The following is a 20746-nucleotide window of genomic DNA, read 5'->3' on the forward strand; positions in this document are numbered from 1 at the left end:
TCTCGGCGAAGCGCGGCCACCGCCGCGCCGCCGCCGCCGCCACTCCCCCCACATTCCAGAGGCCGCAGCGCCGTCTCCTTCCTCGCATTCCTGCCCCCACAAAGGAGTCCCTCCGCCCCCCGCGCGGCGGCCGGGAGGAGGGGGCGCGGCCCGGCGCCTCCGAGCGCGCATTCCTCCGCCGCGCGCGCCACTCAGCGGAGCGCCGCGGCCCCCGGACCGCGCGTGGCCGGCGGAACGACCCCGGCCCGGCGCCGGCCCCGCCCCGCCCCGCGCCCAGGGGTCCCGGGGCGGGCTCCGGGCTTGGGGCGGACGATGCGGCGGCGCGGCCGGAGCCGCGGCGGGAAGCGGAGGCGGAGGTGACGCGCCAGGGCCGGCGGGCCGGGCCATGCAGCGCTCCCGGGCGGCCGCGGACGAGGCGGCCCTGCTCCTGGCCGGGCTGGCCCTGCGGGAGCTGGAGCCGGGCGGCGACTCTCCAGGCCGGGGTCGGCGGGGCGCGCGGCCCGCGCCGGGAGACGAGGCGGCGCAGGCGCTGGGCCGCAGAGGGAAGGGCGGCGGCGGCGGCCCCGAGGCCGGGGCGAACGGACTGAGCCGTGGGGAGCGAGGCCCGCGGCGCGCGGCGGCCCCCGAGCTCAGCGCGCAGCCTGCGGGCAGCCCGCGGGCCAGCCTGGCGGGCTCCGACGGCGGCGGCGGCGGCGGCGGCGGCGGCAGTGGCAGCGCCCGCTCCAGCGGCATCAGCCTGGGCTACGACCAGCGCCACGGCAGCCCGCGCTCCGGCCGCTCGGACCCGCGCCCCTGCCCCGGGCCGCCGTCGGTGGGCAGCGCCCGCTCCAGCGTGTCCAGTCTCGGCTCCCGCGGCTCGGCCGGCGCCTACGCCGACCTGCTCCTGCCCGGCGCCGTCCCGGCGCCGGCTCGCTCCCCGGAGCCTGCGGGGCCGGCCCCCTTCCCCCTGCCTTCGCTGCAGCTGCCCGCGGGCCGGGAGGGCGGCCCGAGCGCGGCGGAGCGACGGCTGGAGGCGCTAACCCGCGAGCTGGAGCGGGCGCTGGAGGCGCGCACGGCGCGGGACTACTTCGGTGAGCGAGCTTGGCCGTGGCTCGGCCGGGGGAGAGCGCGGGGTGGGCCGGGGTGAGAAAAGCGAGTCTCCGTGGGGCTGGGCAGAGGGTGTGTGAGTGCGAACCGCAGGGTCCGAGGTTTATTTACAGCCTCGACTTCGACTGTAGGTCTCTGGCCTAAGAAGGGGTTCCGGCAAAGTGAGTTGATGCACTCACTGCCTTGCCTTTAAGAAAAAGTCATGCGAGTAGGCACAATAAGCCATTTTCGGGTCATTTCTTCTTAACCCTTGGCACGTGCCTCTGCTCCTCCTGCACTGTGCTCCGTGATCAGCCGGGCAACCCCAGCACTGTAGGGACTGGTGCCCCCGTTCCCCCCAGGAGTGTGGGGAGTGGACAGGAGCAGAGAGGTGCGGTGGGCCGTATACCACCGGACCCGCCTGACCTGCAGCTTTGGTAATGGCAGTGGCAAGGGGGGCAGAGTGTGTGAGGGAGGGGATGCCCACCCTGAGGCCCACCACACCACACCCTGGGCTGTGTGGTGTGTGCGGGCTGTTTCCAAAGGGAATCCTGCTTCACAGCATTTCAAAGCCCACCAGTCTCTTACGGCCTCCATTTCCCAGTCTGCCTCTGGCCTCCTGATCCCTAGTCCTTTGGACAATTCGGAGGCCTCTTACTGAGGCTGGAGGTTCTGAGAGGGGGCCTGGGGAGGGGGCTTCCCTCCCTCCATTACTGATAAGCAGGAAGGCAGACGCACCTGGCTCTGAGGGGGTGAGGGTGGGGGTGGTTATCTTGCTGGGCAGGACTGGGCTGTCCTGGGGTTTGTATCTTTTCATGCATTCATTCCAGCTAGCAGCTCAGGTCAGGACCGCCCTGAACTGGATCTTGAGAGAGGAGGAGGCTGTATGTGACAGGCTAGATGGGGGCATTCCAGGCAGAAGGAAGAATGTGGGCCAAAGGAGGCATGTGAGGATGTGGACTGTTCTACTCTGCGCCCAGGGGTTATGTGGGCCACAGGGTGGGTCTGCCTTTAGGAGGGACACGCAGAAGAGTTTTGAGCTCATCTGGGAGCATGGGGGTGAGCATTTGTGGTTTGGTAGGTGTTGTGGCTGCTGTCAGATGGCCTGGGAGCATGGAGGTGAGTTAGGAAGCTGTTGGGCTCTCGAGCCCGGCAGGTGCCGGGAGCCGAAGCTGGGGTGAGCTTCTGAAGAGAACGCCTCCAGTGCTCTCTCTGGGGGAGACTGCCTGTCTCCTGTCCCCGTGCACCACAGGGCCCACGACGGGGTGGTGTCTGTGAGCCTCTGAGGTTACTCACGTATCTGTGTGCGAAGCTGAGGTGGCCAGACCCAAGCAGGCAGGGAGAGAGTAAAGGGCTGACTGCACAAGACCGCATAAGCTGGTGGGTCATCCTTTCGAAAGGGCCCATTGAATCCACCCAGGAGTGGGAGGTGAGCAATGGTACACCTTTTTTCCCAAGAGAAGCCAGATCTGGGTAACCTTTTCCTAATTTTTAAAACTATGGGCAACTATTTGCTTGAACTGCTGATAACTTAGTGCTGATATTTGACCTTTTGGAGCAGAAGTGGCAATTTCATACAATTCAACTTGAATAATACACAGTTTTGCAAAAGGAAGTCTACAGGTAGCATGAGCTCAAGTGATGTCTGCTATACCACATCCTCAGAGTGGGTCTTCCTCTCTGGGCCACCCCTTCTCCTTGGCCCTGGCACTTGCTGACCTCTGGGTCCCTCTCTCCATTCATTGATTGCTTTAGAACTTTCCTATCTCTCCTCACCAAGTTCCGCTGCTGGGAGCCAGCCAATAGCCTCAGACTTCCAGAACCTCTTGAACTTTGGTGGCCTCCCTGCCTTCTCTTGAGCCACCTCCTCCCAAGGTCACACCCTGTTTTTGTTTCGCTTCGGTTCTGCCTGCCTCTTGGTCTCAGGACCTCTGATTCCTTGAATCACCTCTGCCCTGCAGAACTCTGACTCTGAGCCAGGACTGCTGCCCCCCTTTTTTGCTGCTATACCAATAGGCGTTGATGGTCTTGAACCTCTGTGATCTTCTGGGTGCCACCCATCTCCCTAAGCCTTGGTCAGTTCCCTCTTTTATTCCCTCAACAATCTTTCTGTTCCCTTTGGCCCCTGAGCTTGCTTTCTATTTTGCTGAGAAAACTGAGGTCAGCCGTTACAGGCTGCCTGTTATTATCAGATCCACGTCTAGATCTGAGGATCAGGGTCATCCCACCTCCAACCCCCACCTCCTCCAATCTTCAGCTTTCCTCTTTCCACTGGACCTTTTTCTTTGGTTATAAATATGTCTTTAATGAAAGGGTCTTTCATAAAAAAAAAAAATGGCAAGGAAAAAGCAAAGCCACACCTGCTTGGTCACAAAGTCTCAGTGGCATGCCCACCTCTTCCCATCCCAGTGTCTGGTTGGCATCGCCTTTGCTCGCCCGCCTCCCATCTCCCCTGAGCCATCTGTCTCCCCTCACAGGACTGAGCCAGCTCTTGCTAGACCCTGGTGGCGGCCCGGTGCAGGTGCTTGCCAGGCCCCGGTGGCCTGGTCTCACTGTTCCATCCCACAGGTGGAGTCCACTCTCTTCGAAACGCTGTGCTCCCTGAATTTCGTGGGTACTCCATCTCCTTCGTCAGTGTCTTTTTATTAAAGAGACGAAAGCATGTATTTAGAAAAAAAAGCAAACGGAACCAAAAGCTAATCATACAAGGTCATAGCCTCTCCTCTTGCCCCACCTCCTGTCCTGCTTCCCGTGGAAAACTGACTTTTACTCTTCACTGTGGATTGTGGTCACTTAAGAAGGTGAGGTCAGGTTTTCAGACTTGATGGACAAGAGTAAGGGTGAGGGGGTAGGTCATTTTTACTTGCCAAAGGGAAGTCTAGCTGCAGATTGTGGGATGAATTATTGGGGGCCAGGCGGGGATGCCTTGAGGACACTCTTGAAACGGACTTTAGGATGAGACTTGATGACTTTGAATCAGGCCGGTGGGAGTGAGGGGAGGGAATGAAGTCAAAATTAGGGAACAGAGTTGCTGAGATTCACAGTTGGAGGAGACAAGGAGGGTGGACCTGGATGCTCCCTGAAACCGAGCTACGCACAGGTGCCGTTCCCTGAGCAGGGACGCTGAGGCAAGAGCAGTTTTGCAGGAAATCCAGAGCTCTGTTCTAGACCTGTGGTGGTCTGAGGCCATCTGGGAGCTGGCTCAGTGACTCAGGACAGAGGTGTGGACTGGGGCAGATCGCCAGGAGCCCTCCGCAGGCTGAGCCATTGCAGCAGGCCGGACTGCCCAGGGAGCCATGGGACAGCCACGTGTGGAGACTTGCAGGCATGTTGGCCTTCTGCATCTTCAAAACATTTGGGTTAGTAATTAATTTCAGTATGGAATAATTGCTGTTCGCCATTCTCCATTCTGGGCCCCCACCAGCCACCTTTACTTTCCTACCTGGTTTTGAGGGCGTCTGAGCTGGCCCTCCCTCCCCTGGGGAAAAAAAAACCCAGGCATGGGAGGGCCAGGACTGAGCAGGGAGTACCCAACAAAGCTGGGAAGGGAGAAGAGCCAGAAATCTAGGTGTGGGTCATAGCCTGTACATGAAAGAGGAGGAGCTGGTCCCATGGCTAGCAGGTTCGGGATGGGAGGTCTGGAGGTGTGCACAGTTCGGAGATGGCTGAATGTGGACTGAGTTTTCTTTCTTGACTTGACTTTCTTTCTTGACGTGGTGCTGATGGGGAAGAGGCTCAACCGTGGTTAAATGTTAAGGAGAGAGAGAGAGAGAGAGAGAGAGAGAGAGAGAGAGAGAGATGGTAGAAAGCGAGAGGGAGAGGGTGAGGGAGCATGTCCCGGAGCATCCAGAAGATTTAGGGTCTCAAGGGCCAGTGGAGCCTGTCTTCATGCCCTGTGGGGTACAGGAGATCCCGGGTAACTGTGAGGGGGGCTTCTGATGTCTGGGCTGGCCGCCCATGTTCTGGGTCTTCAGGAGGGCTGGCCAGGGAATCCCCGGGACTAGTGCCGGGCTTCCCCCTGGCGTTGCTGGTCACCCTTTTCCTTACTACCCCTCCCCTGCCTGCCGGGCACCCCACCCTGTGCTGCTAGGGGTGATCCCCAATTCTACCAGTAATCCCAGATGCCTGCATGGCAACTTCCTCCCTACTTTCCTCTAGACCTTTGCTCAGAAATCACCTGGTCACTGGGGCCTTCTTCACCACCCTAATTTAAAACTCACACACTTGTTTCCACCAGAGATATTATTCATTTACCTGTTGTCGTCTGTCTCCCTCCGCTGGAACAGAGGCTCCTTGAGCGTGCCTTCCTCGGCGTGTTGCCGAGTCTCCAGCAGCTACACTGTGGGGCATGTGGCAGGCCAGCAAGGCCGCTGTGCCGATCAAACAAGAGAATCAATTCACCTTAGGACACAGATGAGGAGAGCATGGCTGGGGTGGGTGTCCCTGTGTGGTCTTTATTCTTTCTGGTTCACAGACCGCAGAAAGGATTTTCCCTCAGTCCAAGAGCAGGTTACCGGTGAAGGGACCCAGAATGACTTTCTAATATAAACATGTCATTAATATTTTTTTAAGTTTCTTTTTATTTATTTTCAGAGAGCTAGAGAGCAAGCGGGGGGAGGGGCAGAGAGAGAGAGGGAGACAGAATCTCAAGCAGGCTCCGCACTGTGAGCGTAGAGACTGATGCGGGGCTTGAACCCGTGAACTGTGAGATCATGGCCTGAGCCAGAATCAAGAGTTGGACCCTCAACTGACTGAGCCACCCAGGTGCCCCCACGTGTCATTAATATTTTGATGGCAAGGACGGCATCAGTTAGCCCTGACTCTGTGCCCGGTGCTCTGCTTACCTCTGAATCCTGAAACAACATCAACAAACCCCCAGATACCATTATTGTCGCCAGGTCAGCCATTGGTAAATGAAGGCTCAGGAAGTTTATTCGCTGAGGGTTAGGCAGCATTAGGACAGTCATGGTGCTAACCTGGGCTCTCTCCTGCGTCTCTCCCATAGGTATTTGCATCAAGTGTGGGCTTGGCATCTACGGGGCAAGGCAGGCATGCCAGGCAATGGGGAGCCTGTATCACACAGATTGCTTCACCTGCGACTCCTGTGGTAGGTATCCTTTTCCCCGGCCCTCTTGCACCATGTCCTTGCACCCAGGTCCCAAGCTGATGGACCGCCCAGCTCTGGCCCAGGCTGGAGTGTGGAGGAGGCTGAATTGTAGTGCCTTTCCTCCTAGGCCTGGCCTGTTTGGGAGGTCCACGCCCCTGGGAAGATGTCCTGGGCCCTGGGGAGGGAGGTGGCCTTTGGTGGCCACGGGGAAAGGAGGCCCCTCACCCAGCTTTGGGGCCTCCGTCCTGTGCAGGGCACTGATGTCTCCTGGCTGCCTGCGTGGGGCGCATGGAGCTAGTGCTGTGCTTTCTGCCTGCCTGGGGTGTGGGGCTGGTCTTTTCCCTGCAATTTAGTTTTTCTCCCAAGTTTACATACAGCGTAAGCTATAAATGTTGTAATTTAACCTAAACAAAGTTACGAAAAGAAAAAAGTAACCATTATCTAACCAACCTAATACATCTGCTCTCTTGATTCTACTACTATCCCTTGAGGCTTTGCCCGTAAGCAAATACCTTTCATTAATTTATACTAAACATGTCAATGTTTTATCCTGTGGAAGTGTAATACATGCACTGTGTTAAGTCAGACAGTGCTGACAAGCTCTTTTTGCAAGAGTAAAAAACCACTCATCTTTCTACTCCTGGTCCCATTCCCCAGAGGCAGCCACTTGGTATTTTTTGGCAATTTCTTCTAGAAGACACCTCCGTATCTGTAACAAGCGTACCGTGCTGTTTCTTGATGTAGCACTTTTAGACTGACTGACACTTTTGCTGTGACAGCTGAGGAACAGGTTCTGCCACCGCCTTTTTCTCTTCTCTCCTGTTTTCTCAGTGTACTTTAATCGTAAACTGTGGTTAAGTCAGTAAACCAGGTTTATGTTTCCTTGACTATTTAAAAATCCACTGCAGAGCGAGGAATTATACTGTGATTACACCCCATTTTTGTCCTATAGTCTTTTACTTTTCCTGCATTTTTTTCTTTTTTTTTTTTTAGGCCCCCCCACCCCTCCCCCCACCTTGTATTGGCTTACTTTGTATAGCTTCACTTCCCGCCTCCCCAGAGGCTCCATTATATCAGGCATCCTGCAGAGTTTCTATTGGGAGGTTCTCACCTCTCTTTACTCTGAATTCATTGCCCTCTGGGACCCTTGTGGAGTGCTCATTCTGTGCCTTCCCGTGTGTACTCCCTGCATTGAATCCACTATTTCCTGGCAGCTTTTAGCTGCAGATAACAGAGAAACTGCGGAGGAGGCTTAACCTCTAAGAATATTTTTTGGCTCAGTGAACTGGGAGCCCAGAGATTGGGCTGGCTTCAGGCTGAGGTTGATCTAGTGTCTCAGGCCCTATGAATAGCTTGGCTGGGTTTCCCTTGGGTTTGGTGTCTTCCTTAGGGCACCTTCTCTTATGGTGGTGAAATGTCTGAGGCAGCTTGAGACTTCCATTGGCACACCACTAGTCTGGAGGAAGAGGGGGCATCTCTTCTGGTTATGTTTTTGGAAACTTCTTTTCCAGAAAGCACCTGGCGTATATCTCCTTGTATGTCATTGGCCAGAGCAGCTCACACATCCATTCCTGAGCCAGTTTATTTGGTTGTTGGGAATGCTCTGGTTGATTGACTGACTTGCCTGAGTCTCTGAACCAATGCCATAATAAGGGAAGAGGAGTTATGTTTATACTAATCAAGCCCGCCTGTGGATAATGGGAATGGACTCAGGTTTCCCTTGAATGCAGCAGGCTGTCTGAGGTAAGGCTGAATACTGAACGCATCTTGGAGGAGAAGAGAAGAATCAAAGCTGTGGAACAATGTCCACAAGATTTTGCTGTCGTTGTCTAAGAAAGGGCATTTGGGAGGTCAGTGTTCTGAATTCTGCTGTGTCCAAAATGTCTTGATTCTACCCTCACACTTACTTCAGAGTTTGTGAATAGATTTCCAAATTTGAAGCAATTTTCACTCAGCATTTTTTTTTTAAAGATTTTATTTTTACAGGGCGCCTGGGTGCTCAGTCGATTAAGTGTTCGACTGGGGTTCAGGTCACGATCTCGTAGTTTGTGAGTTTGAGCCCTGCGTCAGGCTCTGTGCTGACAGCTCAGAGCCTGGACCCTGCTTTGGATTCTGTGTCTCCCTCTCTCTCTGCCCCTCCGCCGCTCATGCACTGTCCTTCTCTGTCTCTTTCAAAAATAAATAAACATTAAAAAAAAGATTTTATTTTTAGGGTGCCTGGGTGGCTCAGTCGGTTAAGCGTCTGACTCTTGATTTCAGCTCAGGTCATGATCTCACGGTTTGTGAGTTCAAGCCCCACATTAAGCTCCATGCTGACAGTGGGGAGCCTGCTTGGGATTCTCTCTGCCTCTCCCCTGCTCGTGCACTCTCTCTCTAAAAAATAAATAAACATTAAAAAAAAAAACAAAACCCACCCCTGGTTCATTAAAAGACCCCATGAAGCATTTGATAAAACAAACCACATACTGGGGCACCTGGGTGGCTCAGTCGGTTAAGTGTCCGACTTCAGCCAGGGTCATGACCTCATGGTGTGTGAGGTCAAGCCCCACGTTGGGTTCTGTGCTGACAGCTCAGAGCCTGGAGCCTGCTTCAGATTCTGTGTCTCCCTCCCTCTCTCTCTGACCCTTCCCTGTTCATGCTCTGTCTCTCTCTGTCTCAAAAATAAATAAACATTAAAAAAAAAAACCCATATACTGCCACATGCATAAGTTCTAAGGATTATTTTCCACAATATTTAAAATACTTTCACATATTAATTAGAAAAAAGGACAAATAATTTAAAGTATTCTTCTGTAGTTTGACTCTGATGTGTGTGGCTCTTGCTTTTCTTTTATTTGTCCTGCTTGGGGTTCATTTTGACTTCCAACTTGGGGAAAATCTCAGCTGTTTTATTTTCAATAAAATCAGCTTTGATTCAATAAAATCAGCTTTGATTCAATTGCTTCTCTCCCATTCTATTATTTACTTCTAGAATTCAATTAGAAATATTAGGTTTTCTCATTCTGTTGTGTCTCTTAACCTCTCCCTCATATTATGCACTTCTCTGTCTCTCATTCTGTTTAATTTCCTCAGATCTGTCTCCTGAAAGCTAAAATCCAGACCATTCATTTTTCTCTTCAACTGTGTTTAACCTCCTATTGAACTCTTTCATTGAGTTTTTTATTTCAGTGATTGAATTTTTTTTTATTTCTAGAAGTTCTTTTTGTTTCTTTTCTCAAATCTGCCTCAACATTTTTGATCATTTTTATCAAGATTGAAAATACACGAAGAGTGTAAAACACACTAATCTTGAGTATATTCCAGCTTGATACATTTGTACATGTCTACGTGCCCATGTAATCACCCTCCAGATCAAAGGGTAGAATATTTCCATCACCCCGTAAGAGTCCCTGATGCCCCTTCCCAGTCATCGGCACATGACTTTTGAGCTGTTTCCATAATTTGGGGATTATAAATAAACCTTTTATGAGTATTGCGTCTGTGCCCATTGATGGACATTTGTATTTATTTTTCTAACAGTGGAATTTCTGGGTCCTAGAGTAGCATCTGTGTGGCTTCAATATATGCTGCTAAGTAGTTTCCCATAGTAGAAGCAATTTATTATCCTGTTGGCAATGTATTAGAATTTCAGTTTTTCCTCCTTCCTACCAGCATTGTCTGTCTTCATTCTAGTGGGGTGGCTGGTATATTAATGAGATTTTATTTATTTTTTATTTTATTTTTTTAAGTTTATTTCTTTTGAGAGAAAGAGAAAACACGCGTGCCGCAGCAGGGGAGGGGCAGAGAGAGAATCCCAAGCAGGTTCATGCTGCCAGCACAGAGCCCGAGCCAGGGTTCAGTCCCACGATGGGTGAGATTATGACCTGAGCTGAAATCAAGAGTGGGAAGGCTTAACCGACTTCCCACTGAAAGAGTGGGAAGGTTTAATCAAGGCTTAACCGACTGAGCCACCCTATTAATGAGATCTTAATTTGAATTTCTTGGATGAGAAGTGAAAACTCATACACCTTTTTATGTCTCTGTTGGCCTTTTTTTTTTTTTTTTAAGTTTATTTATTTTTGAGACAGAGAGAGAAAGAGCATGAACGGGGGAGGGGCAGAGAGAGAGGGAGACACAGAATCTGAAGCAGGCTCCAGGCTCTGAGCCATCAGCCCAGAGCCTGACGCGGGGCTCGAACTCACGGACCGCGAGATCGTGACCTGAGCTGAAGTCGGACGCTTAACTGACTGAGCCACCCAGGCGCCCCTCTGTTGGCCATTTGAATTCCTTTGTTTGTAAAAATGGCTGTTGAAGTCTTTTGCCCATTTGTAGGTTGGGTGGTTTGACTTTTTTTAAATTGCTTTGTGCGAGTTCTCTGTGCACCTTGGATACATGTTGTGTGTTGGATATATATGTTATAAATTCTTTTCCTAACCTATTCTTGCTTCATTACTTTGTTAATGATGTCTTCTGATGAAAAGAAAGTCACAGTAAAGTCCAGTTTACCTTTTTAAATTTGTTTTCAGTTATTGCTTTTAATGTCCAAGAAGTCTTTGTAATCTCATGTTTTGGACATCTGTTTCTATTTTGTAAGTGTATTACATGTTTGTATTCTGTATTGTGTCTAATTGTCCCCAAATCTGATGTCTTTGAAGTCCCACTTCAATTGTTTATTGTTTCTCCTCACTCTTGGTCATGATACCTTGTTTCTTCACATGGTTTTATAATTTTTGATATAAAAACTGTATAATTTTTAAAGTCAGTCTGTGGGAATTTGTTGATGTCTGTGTTGAAGGTGCATTTCCCCAGGGAATATTCTATTTATTTATTAAAACAAATTTTTTTTAATGTTTATTTTTGAGAGAGTCAGAGTGCAAGCGGGGGAGGGGCAGAGAGAGAGGGAGACACAGAATCCAAAGCAGGCTCCAGGCTCTGAACTGTCAGCACAGAGCCTGATGCAGGGCTTGAACTCATGGGCCACAAGACTATGACCTAAGATGAAGTTGGACGCTTAACCCACTGAGCTACCCAGGCACCCCCAGTGTTCTGATTTCTACCACCATAGATTAGTTTTGTCTGTTCTAGAACTTCATATACATGAAGTCAAATGTATACTATTTTGTGACTGATTTGTTGTTGTTGTCGTTAAGCATGTCTCTTTTTTTTAAGCTGTATATTAGTAGCACACTCCTTTTTATCGCTGAGTAAGATTTTATTGTATGAATATGCCACAGTTTGTTGATCTGTGCAACTATTGACAGATAATAGATTGTGCTGTGAACGTTCTCATACGGGTCATTTGTGGACAAATGTTTTCATTTCTCTCTCTCTCTCTCTCTCTCTCTCTCGGGTAAATTCCAAGGAGTGGAATTTCTGGGTCATAGGCTAAGTGTATGTTTAACTTCATAAGAGACTGCCAAACTGTTTTCCAAAGGGGTTGTGCTATTTTATCCTCCCACTAGAAATGTTAGAGAGTTGGGCTCTGCTACGTGTTTGCCAACAATTGATATTTTAGTCTTTTTAATTTTAACCATTCTAATGGGTGTGAAGTGGTATCTCGTGATTTTAATTTGCATTTCCTTGATGACTAATAAGGTTAAGCATCTTTTTGTCTGCTTCTTGACCATTTATATCTTCTTTTATGAAGTCTGTTCAGGTCTTTTGTTCAGCTTTTGAATTGAGAGTTACTTGTCTTAAATTATTTAGTTGTGAGGATATGTATATTCTGAGTACAAGTTCTTTTCAGGATGCATGTTTTGTGAATACTTTCTCATAGTATGAATAATATTTAAAAAAAAATTTTTTTTCACATTTATTTATTTTCGAGAGACAGAGAGACAGAGAGAGTGTGAGCAGGGGAGGGGCAGAGAGAGGGAGACACAGAATCAGAAGCAGGCTCTAGGCTCTGAGCTGTCACCACAGAGCCCGTCGTGGAGCTCGAATCCATGAACCAATGACCTGAGCCCAAGTCGGACGCCTAACCGACTGAGCCACCCATGCGCCCCGGTATGAATAATATTTTTAATTAAGTTTATTATTCATTTCTTTTAGTAATCTCTACATCTAATGTGGGGCTTGAACTCATGACTCTGAGATTAAGAGTTGCATGCTCTTCTGGGTGAGCCAGCCAGGCGCCCTAGTGATATACTTTTTTGATAAATTTTAAATTTAAAAAAAAATTTTTTTTTTCAACGTTTATTTATTTTTGGGACAGAGAGAGACAGAGCATGAACGGGGGAGGGGCAGAGAGAGAGGGAGACACAGAATCAGAAACAGGCTCCAGGCTCTGAGCATCAGCCCAGAGCCCGACGCGGGGCTCGAACTCACGGACCGCGAGATCGTGACCTGGCTGAAGTCGGACGCTTAACCGACTGCGCCACCCAGGCGCCCCGGTAAATTTTAAATTTTGATGAAATTTAATATGTAATTTTTTTGTTTGTTTTATGGTTCTTGTTTTTGTAACCTAAAAATTTTTGGTCTTCCTTTAAGTCATTAAGATAGTCTCCTATGTTTTCTTCTAGAAGCTTTAAGTCTGGCTCGCTCTCTTTTTTTTTTTTAACCTTTTAGATATTTTACTTTTAAGTAATCTCTACATCCAGTATGGAGCTCAAAATCACAACCTGAGGTCAAGAGTTACTTGCTCTTCTGACTGAGCCAGCCAGGTGCCCCTTAAGTTTCTCATTTCTATGTTGAGGTAGATAACCCACTTTGTATTATATTTTTGTGTATGGTATGAGGCAAGGAATGGAGTTTCATTTTTTTTCCATATTTGATTTTTTTCCTCCAGTTGTTCCAGCACCTTGTGCTGAAAAGACTTTGCTTTCCCACTTGCTTCTTTATTGAAATATCTATGGGTCTATTTTTGTAGTCTCTTCTGTTTTACTGATCTTTTTGTCTTTCCTTATTCCCATATTACACTGTATTGATTACTTTAAGTTTTAAGATAGGTAGTGTAAGTCTTCCAGCATTGTTGATCTTTTGCAAGATTATTTGGCTATTCTAGGTTCTTTGTATTTTTATATGAATTTTAGAACTGGAAGTCAGCCCTCAGCACAAGGGTTTGAAAGAAGAAAACCAAAATAGAATTGGAATGTCAGTTTCCACAAAAGAAATAAGAATGCTGGGATTTTAATTGTGTGGCATTGAATATATAGATCAATTTGAGGAGAACTGATATCAGAATATTTGAAGTTTGAAGTTGATTGTCAAGGACTGAGGTTTTTTTTCCCTACTTGCAAGCTGGTAAGTTTATCTGCCACTGTGTCACCAATGCTGACTGAAGACATGAGCCTCCTGGGGGCAGGGGCTCAGAGCACGGCAGGCAGGATGAGCTTCACGTTTGAATCATTCTGCACGAGTCCCACGGGGGTGACGCAGAGTGACCCAGGTGGATGCCGCACATGCAGTGGGTCTGGGTCTGTGTCATGGCTAGAGAACCCTGAGTTTAGGGAACCCTGATGTTTTAAATTTTTTTTTTTTTCAACGTTTATTTATTTTTGGGACAGAGAAAGAGAGAGCATGAACGGGGGAGGGGCAGAGAGAGAGGGAGACACAGAATCGGAAACAGGCTCCAGGCTCTGAGCCATCAGCCCAGAGCCCGACGCGGGGCTCGAACTCACGGACCGCGAGATCGTGACCTGGCTGAAGTCGGACGCTTAACCGACTGCGCCACCCAGGCGCCCCAACCCTGGTGTTTTATAATGGGCTGCCAGCAAAGCTCTCTGACCCTTGTTTCTGAGGAACACAGCATCTGTATTATATTGGACATCAAACAAGCCTGCTTTCTACTTCGGAGGGAGATAGCTATCTGTGTTGTTTTTTTTTTTTAATGTTTATTTTTGAGAGAGGGAGAGAGAGAGAGCGAGAGGGAGGGTCAGAGAGAGAGGGAGACAGAGGATCTGAAGTGGGCTCTGCATTGACAGCAGAGAGCCCAGTATGGGGCTTGAACCCACAAACCATGAGATAATGACCTGAGCCGAAGTTGGATGCTTACCCAACTGAGCCACCCAGACGACCCACAATGTCTGGTTTGTAAGTGGTTTGGTCCACAAATGTCCTTGGGATGGTAATTCACAATGAAAGCTGCCTTTCCTCTGTAAGATGTGCAGAAATGTGAGAGACCCAATGGAGAGCTATCTTCCAGCAATGATTTATCACTCTATTCATGTAGGTCTTCTGAAATTTCTCTCAGCAAAGTTTGGTTTGGCAGAGCGAGGGGCAGACTCATCTCTTGTAAAGTTTACCTCTTAGTATTTTACAGGGTTTTTTTTTTTTTTTTCGGATGTTATTATAAATGCTGTTTTAAAAATTGTACGTTCATTTTCCAATCATTTGTTACCAGAATATAAAAATATATTTGATTTTCATATTCTGACCACCTGTCCTACAACCTTGCTAAACTCATTTATTACTTCTAGTAGGGTTTGCTTGTTTGTTTGTTTGTTTGTTTGTTTTGGTAGATTGCTTATGATCTTCTACACATCCTGATTAAAGATAGTTCTCCTTTTTCCTCTCCAAGCTTTTATTTTTTTTCACCCATCTCATTGTACGACCTAGGGCTTCTAGTCCAATGCTGAACCCTAAGGGGAAAAGCATCCACTATTTCACCATTATGTCTGATGTCAGCTGAGGGTTTCTCACGGGGGCCCTTTATCACGGGGAGGATGTTCCCTCCCGTTCCTGGTTAGGCACTGTGGGCTTTCTCCTGACGGGATGCCTCTAATAGCTGTGCCCGGTCTGCTGAGGCTCTTGTTTTGACAAGGACACCTCTTTCACCGGGGCTTTGTTACCTGGTGAGAGTTGTACTTCTTATGTTCATGGATGATGACAGTTCATTCTGGAATGTCTGCTCTGAGTCCCCCTGAAGCAAACGTATTTTATTTTATTTTATTTTATTTTATTTTATTTTATTTTATTTTATTTTATTTTATTTTATTATTTTATTTTATTTTATTTCATTTCATTTATTTCATTTTACTTTCATTTCATTTCATTTCATTTCATTTCATATCATTTTATTTTTGTGATGTTTATTTACTTTTGAGAGACAGAGAGACAGAGCGTGAATAGGGGAGGGGCAGAGAGAGGGAGACACAGAATCCGAAGCAGGCTCCAGGCTCTGAGCTGTCAGCACAGAGCCCGACGCGGAGCTCAAACTCACGAACTGTGAGATCGTGACCTGAGCCGAAGTCGGATACTTAACCGAATAAGCCACCCAGGCACCCCTGATGTGAATGTATTTTAAAATGACAACCTCTTTTTCTTTTTTTAATTTTTTTTTCACGTTTATTTATTTTTTGAGACACAGAGAGACAGAGCATGAACAGTGGAGGGGCAGAGAGAGAGGGAGACACAGAATCTGAAACAGGCTGCAGGCTCTGAGCGGTCAGCACAGAGCCTGATGCGGGGCTCGAACTCACAGACTGTGAGATCATGACCTGAGCCGAAGTCGGACGCTTAACCGACCAAGCCACCCAGGCGCCCCTAAAATGACAACCTCTTAACACAACCTGTCAGTGTGTTTAATCTTTTAAAAAATAATTTTTTTTTAATGTTTATTCTTGAGAGAGAGAGAGACAGAGCGTGAGCAGGGGAGGGGCAGAGAGAGGGAGCCACAGAATCTGAAGCAGGCTCCATGGTCTGAGCTATTAGTACAGAACCTGATGTGGGGCTTGAACTCACAAACTGTGAAATCATGACCTGAGTCGAAGTCAGACACTTAACTGACTGAGCGACCCAGGCACCGCTGTTTAATCTTTTAAAAAGATTTATCATTATAACAGTAGTAGCCGAATATGAAAGGGAAATGTTAAAATTTGCCCATAATCTGCTTCTCGTCTGTTGGAGGAGAGTCCTGAGACATGGAAGCAGGGGCCCCATCCCCGGGTTCCAGCGGCCCAAGGACCCCCTTCTCGATACTCATCCTTGCAGGGAGACGACTTCGAGGGAAGGCGTTCTACAACGTGGGTGAGAAAGTGTACTGCCAGGAGGACTTCCTGGTGAGTCAGAGCTGGGCCCTGGCGGGTGCCAGGGGAGGGGAGGGGACCCTCCTGCTGCACATGGAGACCTGGGCCCAGGAGGCAGGTGCTGGCTGGGCAGGGAGTGCCCCTCTGTCACACGACATCCTGGATCCTTTGTCTCCTCTCAGTACTCTGGGTTCCAGCAAACAGCCGACAAGTGTAGTGTGTGTGGACACCTCATCATGGAGATGGTGAGAACCTCCCCCAGCCTCCTGGAACCCCTCTGACATGGGTGGTCTTAGGACCCACCCTTTCACCTGTTGCAGACCTGCCGAGGGCTCAGAGCCAGAGCCTCTTCTGGGGGCTGTGCTGAGCCTTCCGTCTGCACTGACCCTTCAGTGCCTCCCACCCCCAGATCCTGCAGGCCCTCGGGAAGTCCTACCACCCAGGCTGCTTCCGGTGCTCAGTGTGTAACGAGTGCCTGGACGGGGTGCCCTTCACTGTGGACGTGGAGAATAACATCTACTGCGTCAGAGACTATCACACGTGAGTGGCCAGCACTGTGGGGGCGGGTGTGACTCCCGCTGTTTCTCCTGCCTCCCCAGGAAGCATTTTTCCAGCCTGCCTGTCTGTGTTCTCCATTCTTGGCCTTTTTACTTCCAGCCTCCCCTTGTGTGCTCAGCGGCTGGGGCAAAGCATGGCTCTCTGCCTTGAACCCTCTCTTGGGTGATTCAGCCACCAGCCCTCTCTCTCCTCTCCCCGCCTTTACCTGCATGCGCCCCTCCTCCTAGTGGTGGGGGCTCTCCTGGCTGCCCCACCCAGCATCTATCCCTTTGCTCCCAGGGCCAGGTTTGGCCTCTTCTGCCTCAGGTGGTGGCTTGGGAGTCTCTGCAGAGTCCCTTCCCTGCCTGTCTGGTATCCATGTGAGAGGCCAGTCCATTCTCCCCAGCTGTGGCTCTAGGCCCAGCCCTCAGAGTTCTGGTCTTGTGCTACAGCCTTGCATGGGGTTGGTGCCCCGCATGGATCCCTGGTACTCCGTGTGGAGCCAGGCTTTGCAGGGGTCTCAGCTAGGGGTGGCCCAAACCTGGATGTTAGGGGGCAGGGAACTCACAGGAAGTGTGAGGGAGAGGGTAGGGAGAAACGGAAGCCGTCCTGGAGGAGGTGATGGGGTGGAAGTGAATTGGGAACCAGTTAAAAGGCCAAGAAGGCACCGCAGAGGCTGCTCCCACACCAGTGTGTCCACACAAGGAAAGGGGTTCTGACGCTTGGGCCATGTCATGGGGCTACTGTGGGTGGGTCTGCCTTTGGGCCCTTGGCCTCTGGCAGCTGGTCACTTCTGGTTTTCTTTATTCCTCCAGGGTTTTTGCACCGAAATGTGCCTCCTGTGCCCGTCCTATCCTCCCTGCGCAGGTAGGAACCACTCACCTGGAGATGATCAGGTGTCTGGCCCAGCCTGGCCTCTGCCCCAGGTTGGCCCCAGGTCTTGGGCCCCTGTGGGAGGGATGCGGATGCTCCCGCCCCATATCCCTCAGGGCCGAGGGTTGCGTTGTGCCCATGCACGCAGGGTGCACGTGTCCCTGCATGAGTTAGAAACGGTGGCCCTCAGCTCCTTTGCCCACGGATGTAAGGATCGCCCCCTGGGTCTGTTAGCTCTGCAGGCTGAGGTGGTGGGAGGAGCACACAAGAGGAGGATGCAGTCTATGCAGGAGACACCATCGGGTGGTGCACCTCTCTTGGCATGGGGTCTCCCACACATGTCGGTTCTGCCCCAAGCTGCCGTGCCTGGGGAGGCCGGACTGGCTCTGGTCGTTCCTGACTGCAAAGAACTGAAGAGAACACGTATACACACATTTGACACCTGTGTGACGGCTCTCATAGACGTGTGTGTGCGGTTGGGTGCAGCTGCAGGAGGGTGTCCATTCCTGTGCACCTGCTGATGCCATTCTGGCCGCGGAAGCACTGAAGCCAGTGCTCACGTGGGCGTGAATGCACACCTGCCATGACAAGACCGTGTTGTGTAGGTGTGTGCACTACACACAATTGTGTGCAAAACCCCATCTCTTCCTCCAGGGCTGTGAGACAACCATCCGTGTGGTGTCCATGGACAGAGACTACCATGTGGAGTGTTACCACTGTGAGGTGAGCCTGGGCCCTCCTGGAGGGCTGGTGGCTAGTGCGGTCCCCCTCCACATGGATCTCCTTTTCTCTAGGTCTTCTGTGGACCCACCTCCTTGTTTATGTCCCCATTCTCCCTGTCCTCCCTAGAGAGCCCTCCCCAAGATATGTTCTCAGCCCGTTTCTCATTCAGTCAAATATTTACTGAGGATTTACAGCATGTGGGCTGCTGGGGATGTACAGAGAATAAAATAAAGAGTCCCTACGCTTATGGCAGCGATGAGTACTCAGGCAGGGCTGGAGCCTGTAGGGCTTGTCAGAGCGCATAGGAGGCCTTGGAGAATCAGGGGAGGCTTTCTGGAGGAGCTGACACCCAAGCTAAGATCTGAAAAATGACTGAGTTAGCCAAGGACAGTCAGTAAGAAAGACAGTAAGAAAGGCACTTCCAGGGGCGCCTGGGTGGCGCAGTCGGTTAAGCGTCCGACTTCAGCCAGGTCACGATCTCGCGGTCCGTGAGTTCGAGCCCCGCGTCAGGCTCTGGGCTGATGGCTCGGAGCCTGGAGCCTGTTTCTGATTCTGTGTCTCCCTCTCTCTCTGCCCCTCCCCCGTTCATGCTCTGTCTCTCTCTGTCCCAAAAATAAATAAAAAACGTTGAAAAAAAAAATGAAAAAAAAAAAAAAAAAAAAAAAAGAAAGGCACTTCCAGGCAGTGGAAGCAGAATGTGCTTAGGTGTGAGGGTGAATGTGTTGTTTTGTGTCACTGGAGAAGTTGGCAGGAGCTGGGGACATAAGGCTATATATGAGCTGAAGAGTATGGGCTTATTCTGAGGGCAGTGGAGAATGATCCAAAAGGATGACATGATGGCATGACGATTTTAGAAAGGGTGCTCTTTGCCATCAGAGAATGCATGGAGGAAGAGGGAGGGTGGCTGGGGTTCCCTGAGGAGGTTGTTGGAGGCGAGGTTGTGGTCCTGGGTTCGGGGTGGTAAACTGAGTTGCGTGAAGGTCAGGCAGTAAAAGGGACTGGATTCAGCCAGTGACTGAACGTGGCAGTTTGGGGGTTGGAAGGTGTCTATTAGGATCCCCCGAGAGCTAGATATGCTGGAGTTCAAAGACTCTGGCTGCAGGTGTAGGAATTTGGGAGTCATTGGCACGTGTAGCTCTCTCCTTCTTCATACTCCACTCTGAGCTTTCTAATTGCCTTGGCCTCCCCAAATTCTCAATTCAAGAAGACCCCTGGGCCCTCTTTGGGCAGCCTGGACAATCCCTTCAGGTAGTAACTTGGGCAGTTGTACGGCTTACCTCTAGTTTCTCTTCTCTCAGAGATCACTGGCCTGCCTTGTCTGTTGTCTGTCCCCCGCCCCCAATCAAAGTCAAAGCCCTTTGCAAGTTGCACAGGGCCCCACAGATCCGCCCCGCCCCATTACTCTCAGGCGCCCCCCCCCGCTCACTCTGGGGTTGGGGCTGTGTTCTTCCCTAGGACTGCGGGCTGCAGCTGAGTGGGGAGGATGGACGCCGCTGCTACCCCCTGGACGGCCACCTGCTGTGCCGCCGCTGCCACCTGCGGCGCCTCAGGCCCGGGCCCCTCCCCTCACCTGCGGTGCACGTCACGGAGCTCTGAGCCGGGAAAGGAGCCCACGCTGCGGCCCCGCGTGCGTGCGTGTGTGCGACAGAGAGCGCCCCCGGGCGGGACGGGTGACCCGGTCGGCGTCGGAGCTCTGTGTCCCACGGGGGGCGCCGCTGCCGCGCTTCCGCCCCACCCCCACCCACGTGCCACCAAGCTGCTGTCCGAGGGGCCGGCCCCGCGGCGTAGCTGCTTCTATTTATTCACCGTCTGTGCCTCCTCCGGCCGCTCCCTTCTTTCCAGCCCCTACCCCCTCGCCCCCCGACGCCGGCCTTGCGTTCTCGGGGCTGCTGCGCCCCGCGGCCCCGGGCGGGCTCCCAGACCGCCGTGGGGCACCAGCTGAGGACGCCGCCGCCTTTGCGAGCAGGGGCGCGGGCCGCCTTCTTCCTCCTCCTCGCACTGGCCTGGGGGCGGGAGTGTTTCCTTGTTCAAAAGGGGCCCCGCCTGAGATCGCTCCTCGGGGCAGGGGTGGTCTGGCAGGTGGCGGTTGACGGAGGGCACGCGTGTTTGTGTGTCTCATAAGCGCCTTTGGTGGGTGGGAAGGGTGTCCTTTTTGGGCGGGGTCACAGGAGGGGGGAGACGAATGACACCTTTGTGGAGTGGGGCCCTCGAAGGAGCCCTGCCTTTGGCCACCGGGATTCTGAAGGGTGTTTTCAGCCACAATCCCGCCCGGGTCTCCCCATCCCTCCCTCCTGGCTTGGGGTCCGCTTCCCCCTCGGCCCCCCTCCCCTCGCCATCCTTCAGCCTTGGGAAAAGAACCTTCTCACGCAAAATTTCCAGCCACAGGGCTCGGTCGAGAGAGACCACGAGAGGGCGCCCTGTCCCCGTGGCAGGGAGAACACCTGTTGCAGGAAAGCACTCTGTATCGGGCTCCACGACAAAAGCGTATGATTTGACT

At 51.1% G+C, this 20746-nt stretch overlaps 1 protein-coding gene across 1 annotated transcript; it reads left to right on the forward strand.

Moving 5' to 3' along the window:
* Positions 1-385: 385 nt before the first annotated feature.
* LOC115503118 (WT1 interacting protein) lies at positions 386-20146 on the forward strand. The gene is made up of 8 exons (XM_030299155.1): positions 386-1070; positions 6071-6172; positions 16082-16149; positions 16299-16361; positions 16526-16656; positions 17469-17520; positions 18181-18249; positions 19705-20146. Exons 1-8 carry the CDS (start codon positions 386-388, stop codon positions 19843-19845), a joined length of 1311 nt encoding a protein of 436 aa, XP_030155015.1. The 3' UTR covers positions 19846-20146.
* Positions 20147-20746: the final 600 nt, after the last annotated feature.

Source organism: Lynx canadensis, chromosome E2 (genome assembly GCF_007474595.2).
Source record: "Lynx canadensis isolate LIC74 chromosome E2, mLynCan4.pri.v2, whole genome shotgun sequence".
Taxonomy (NCBI): domain Eukaryota; kingdom Metazoa; phylum Chordata; class Mammalia; order Carnivora; family Felidae; genus Lynx; species Lynx canadensis.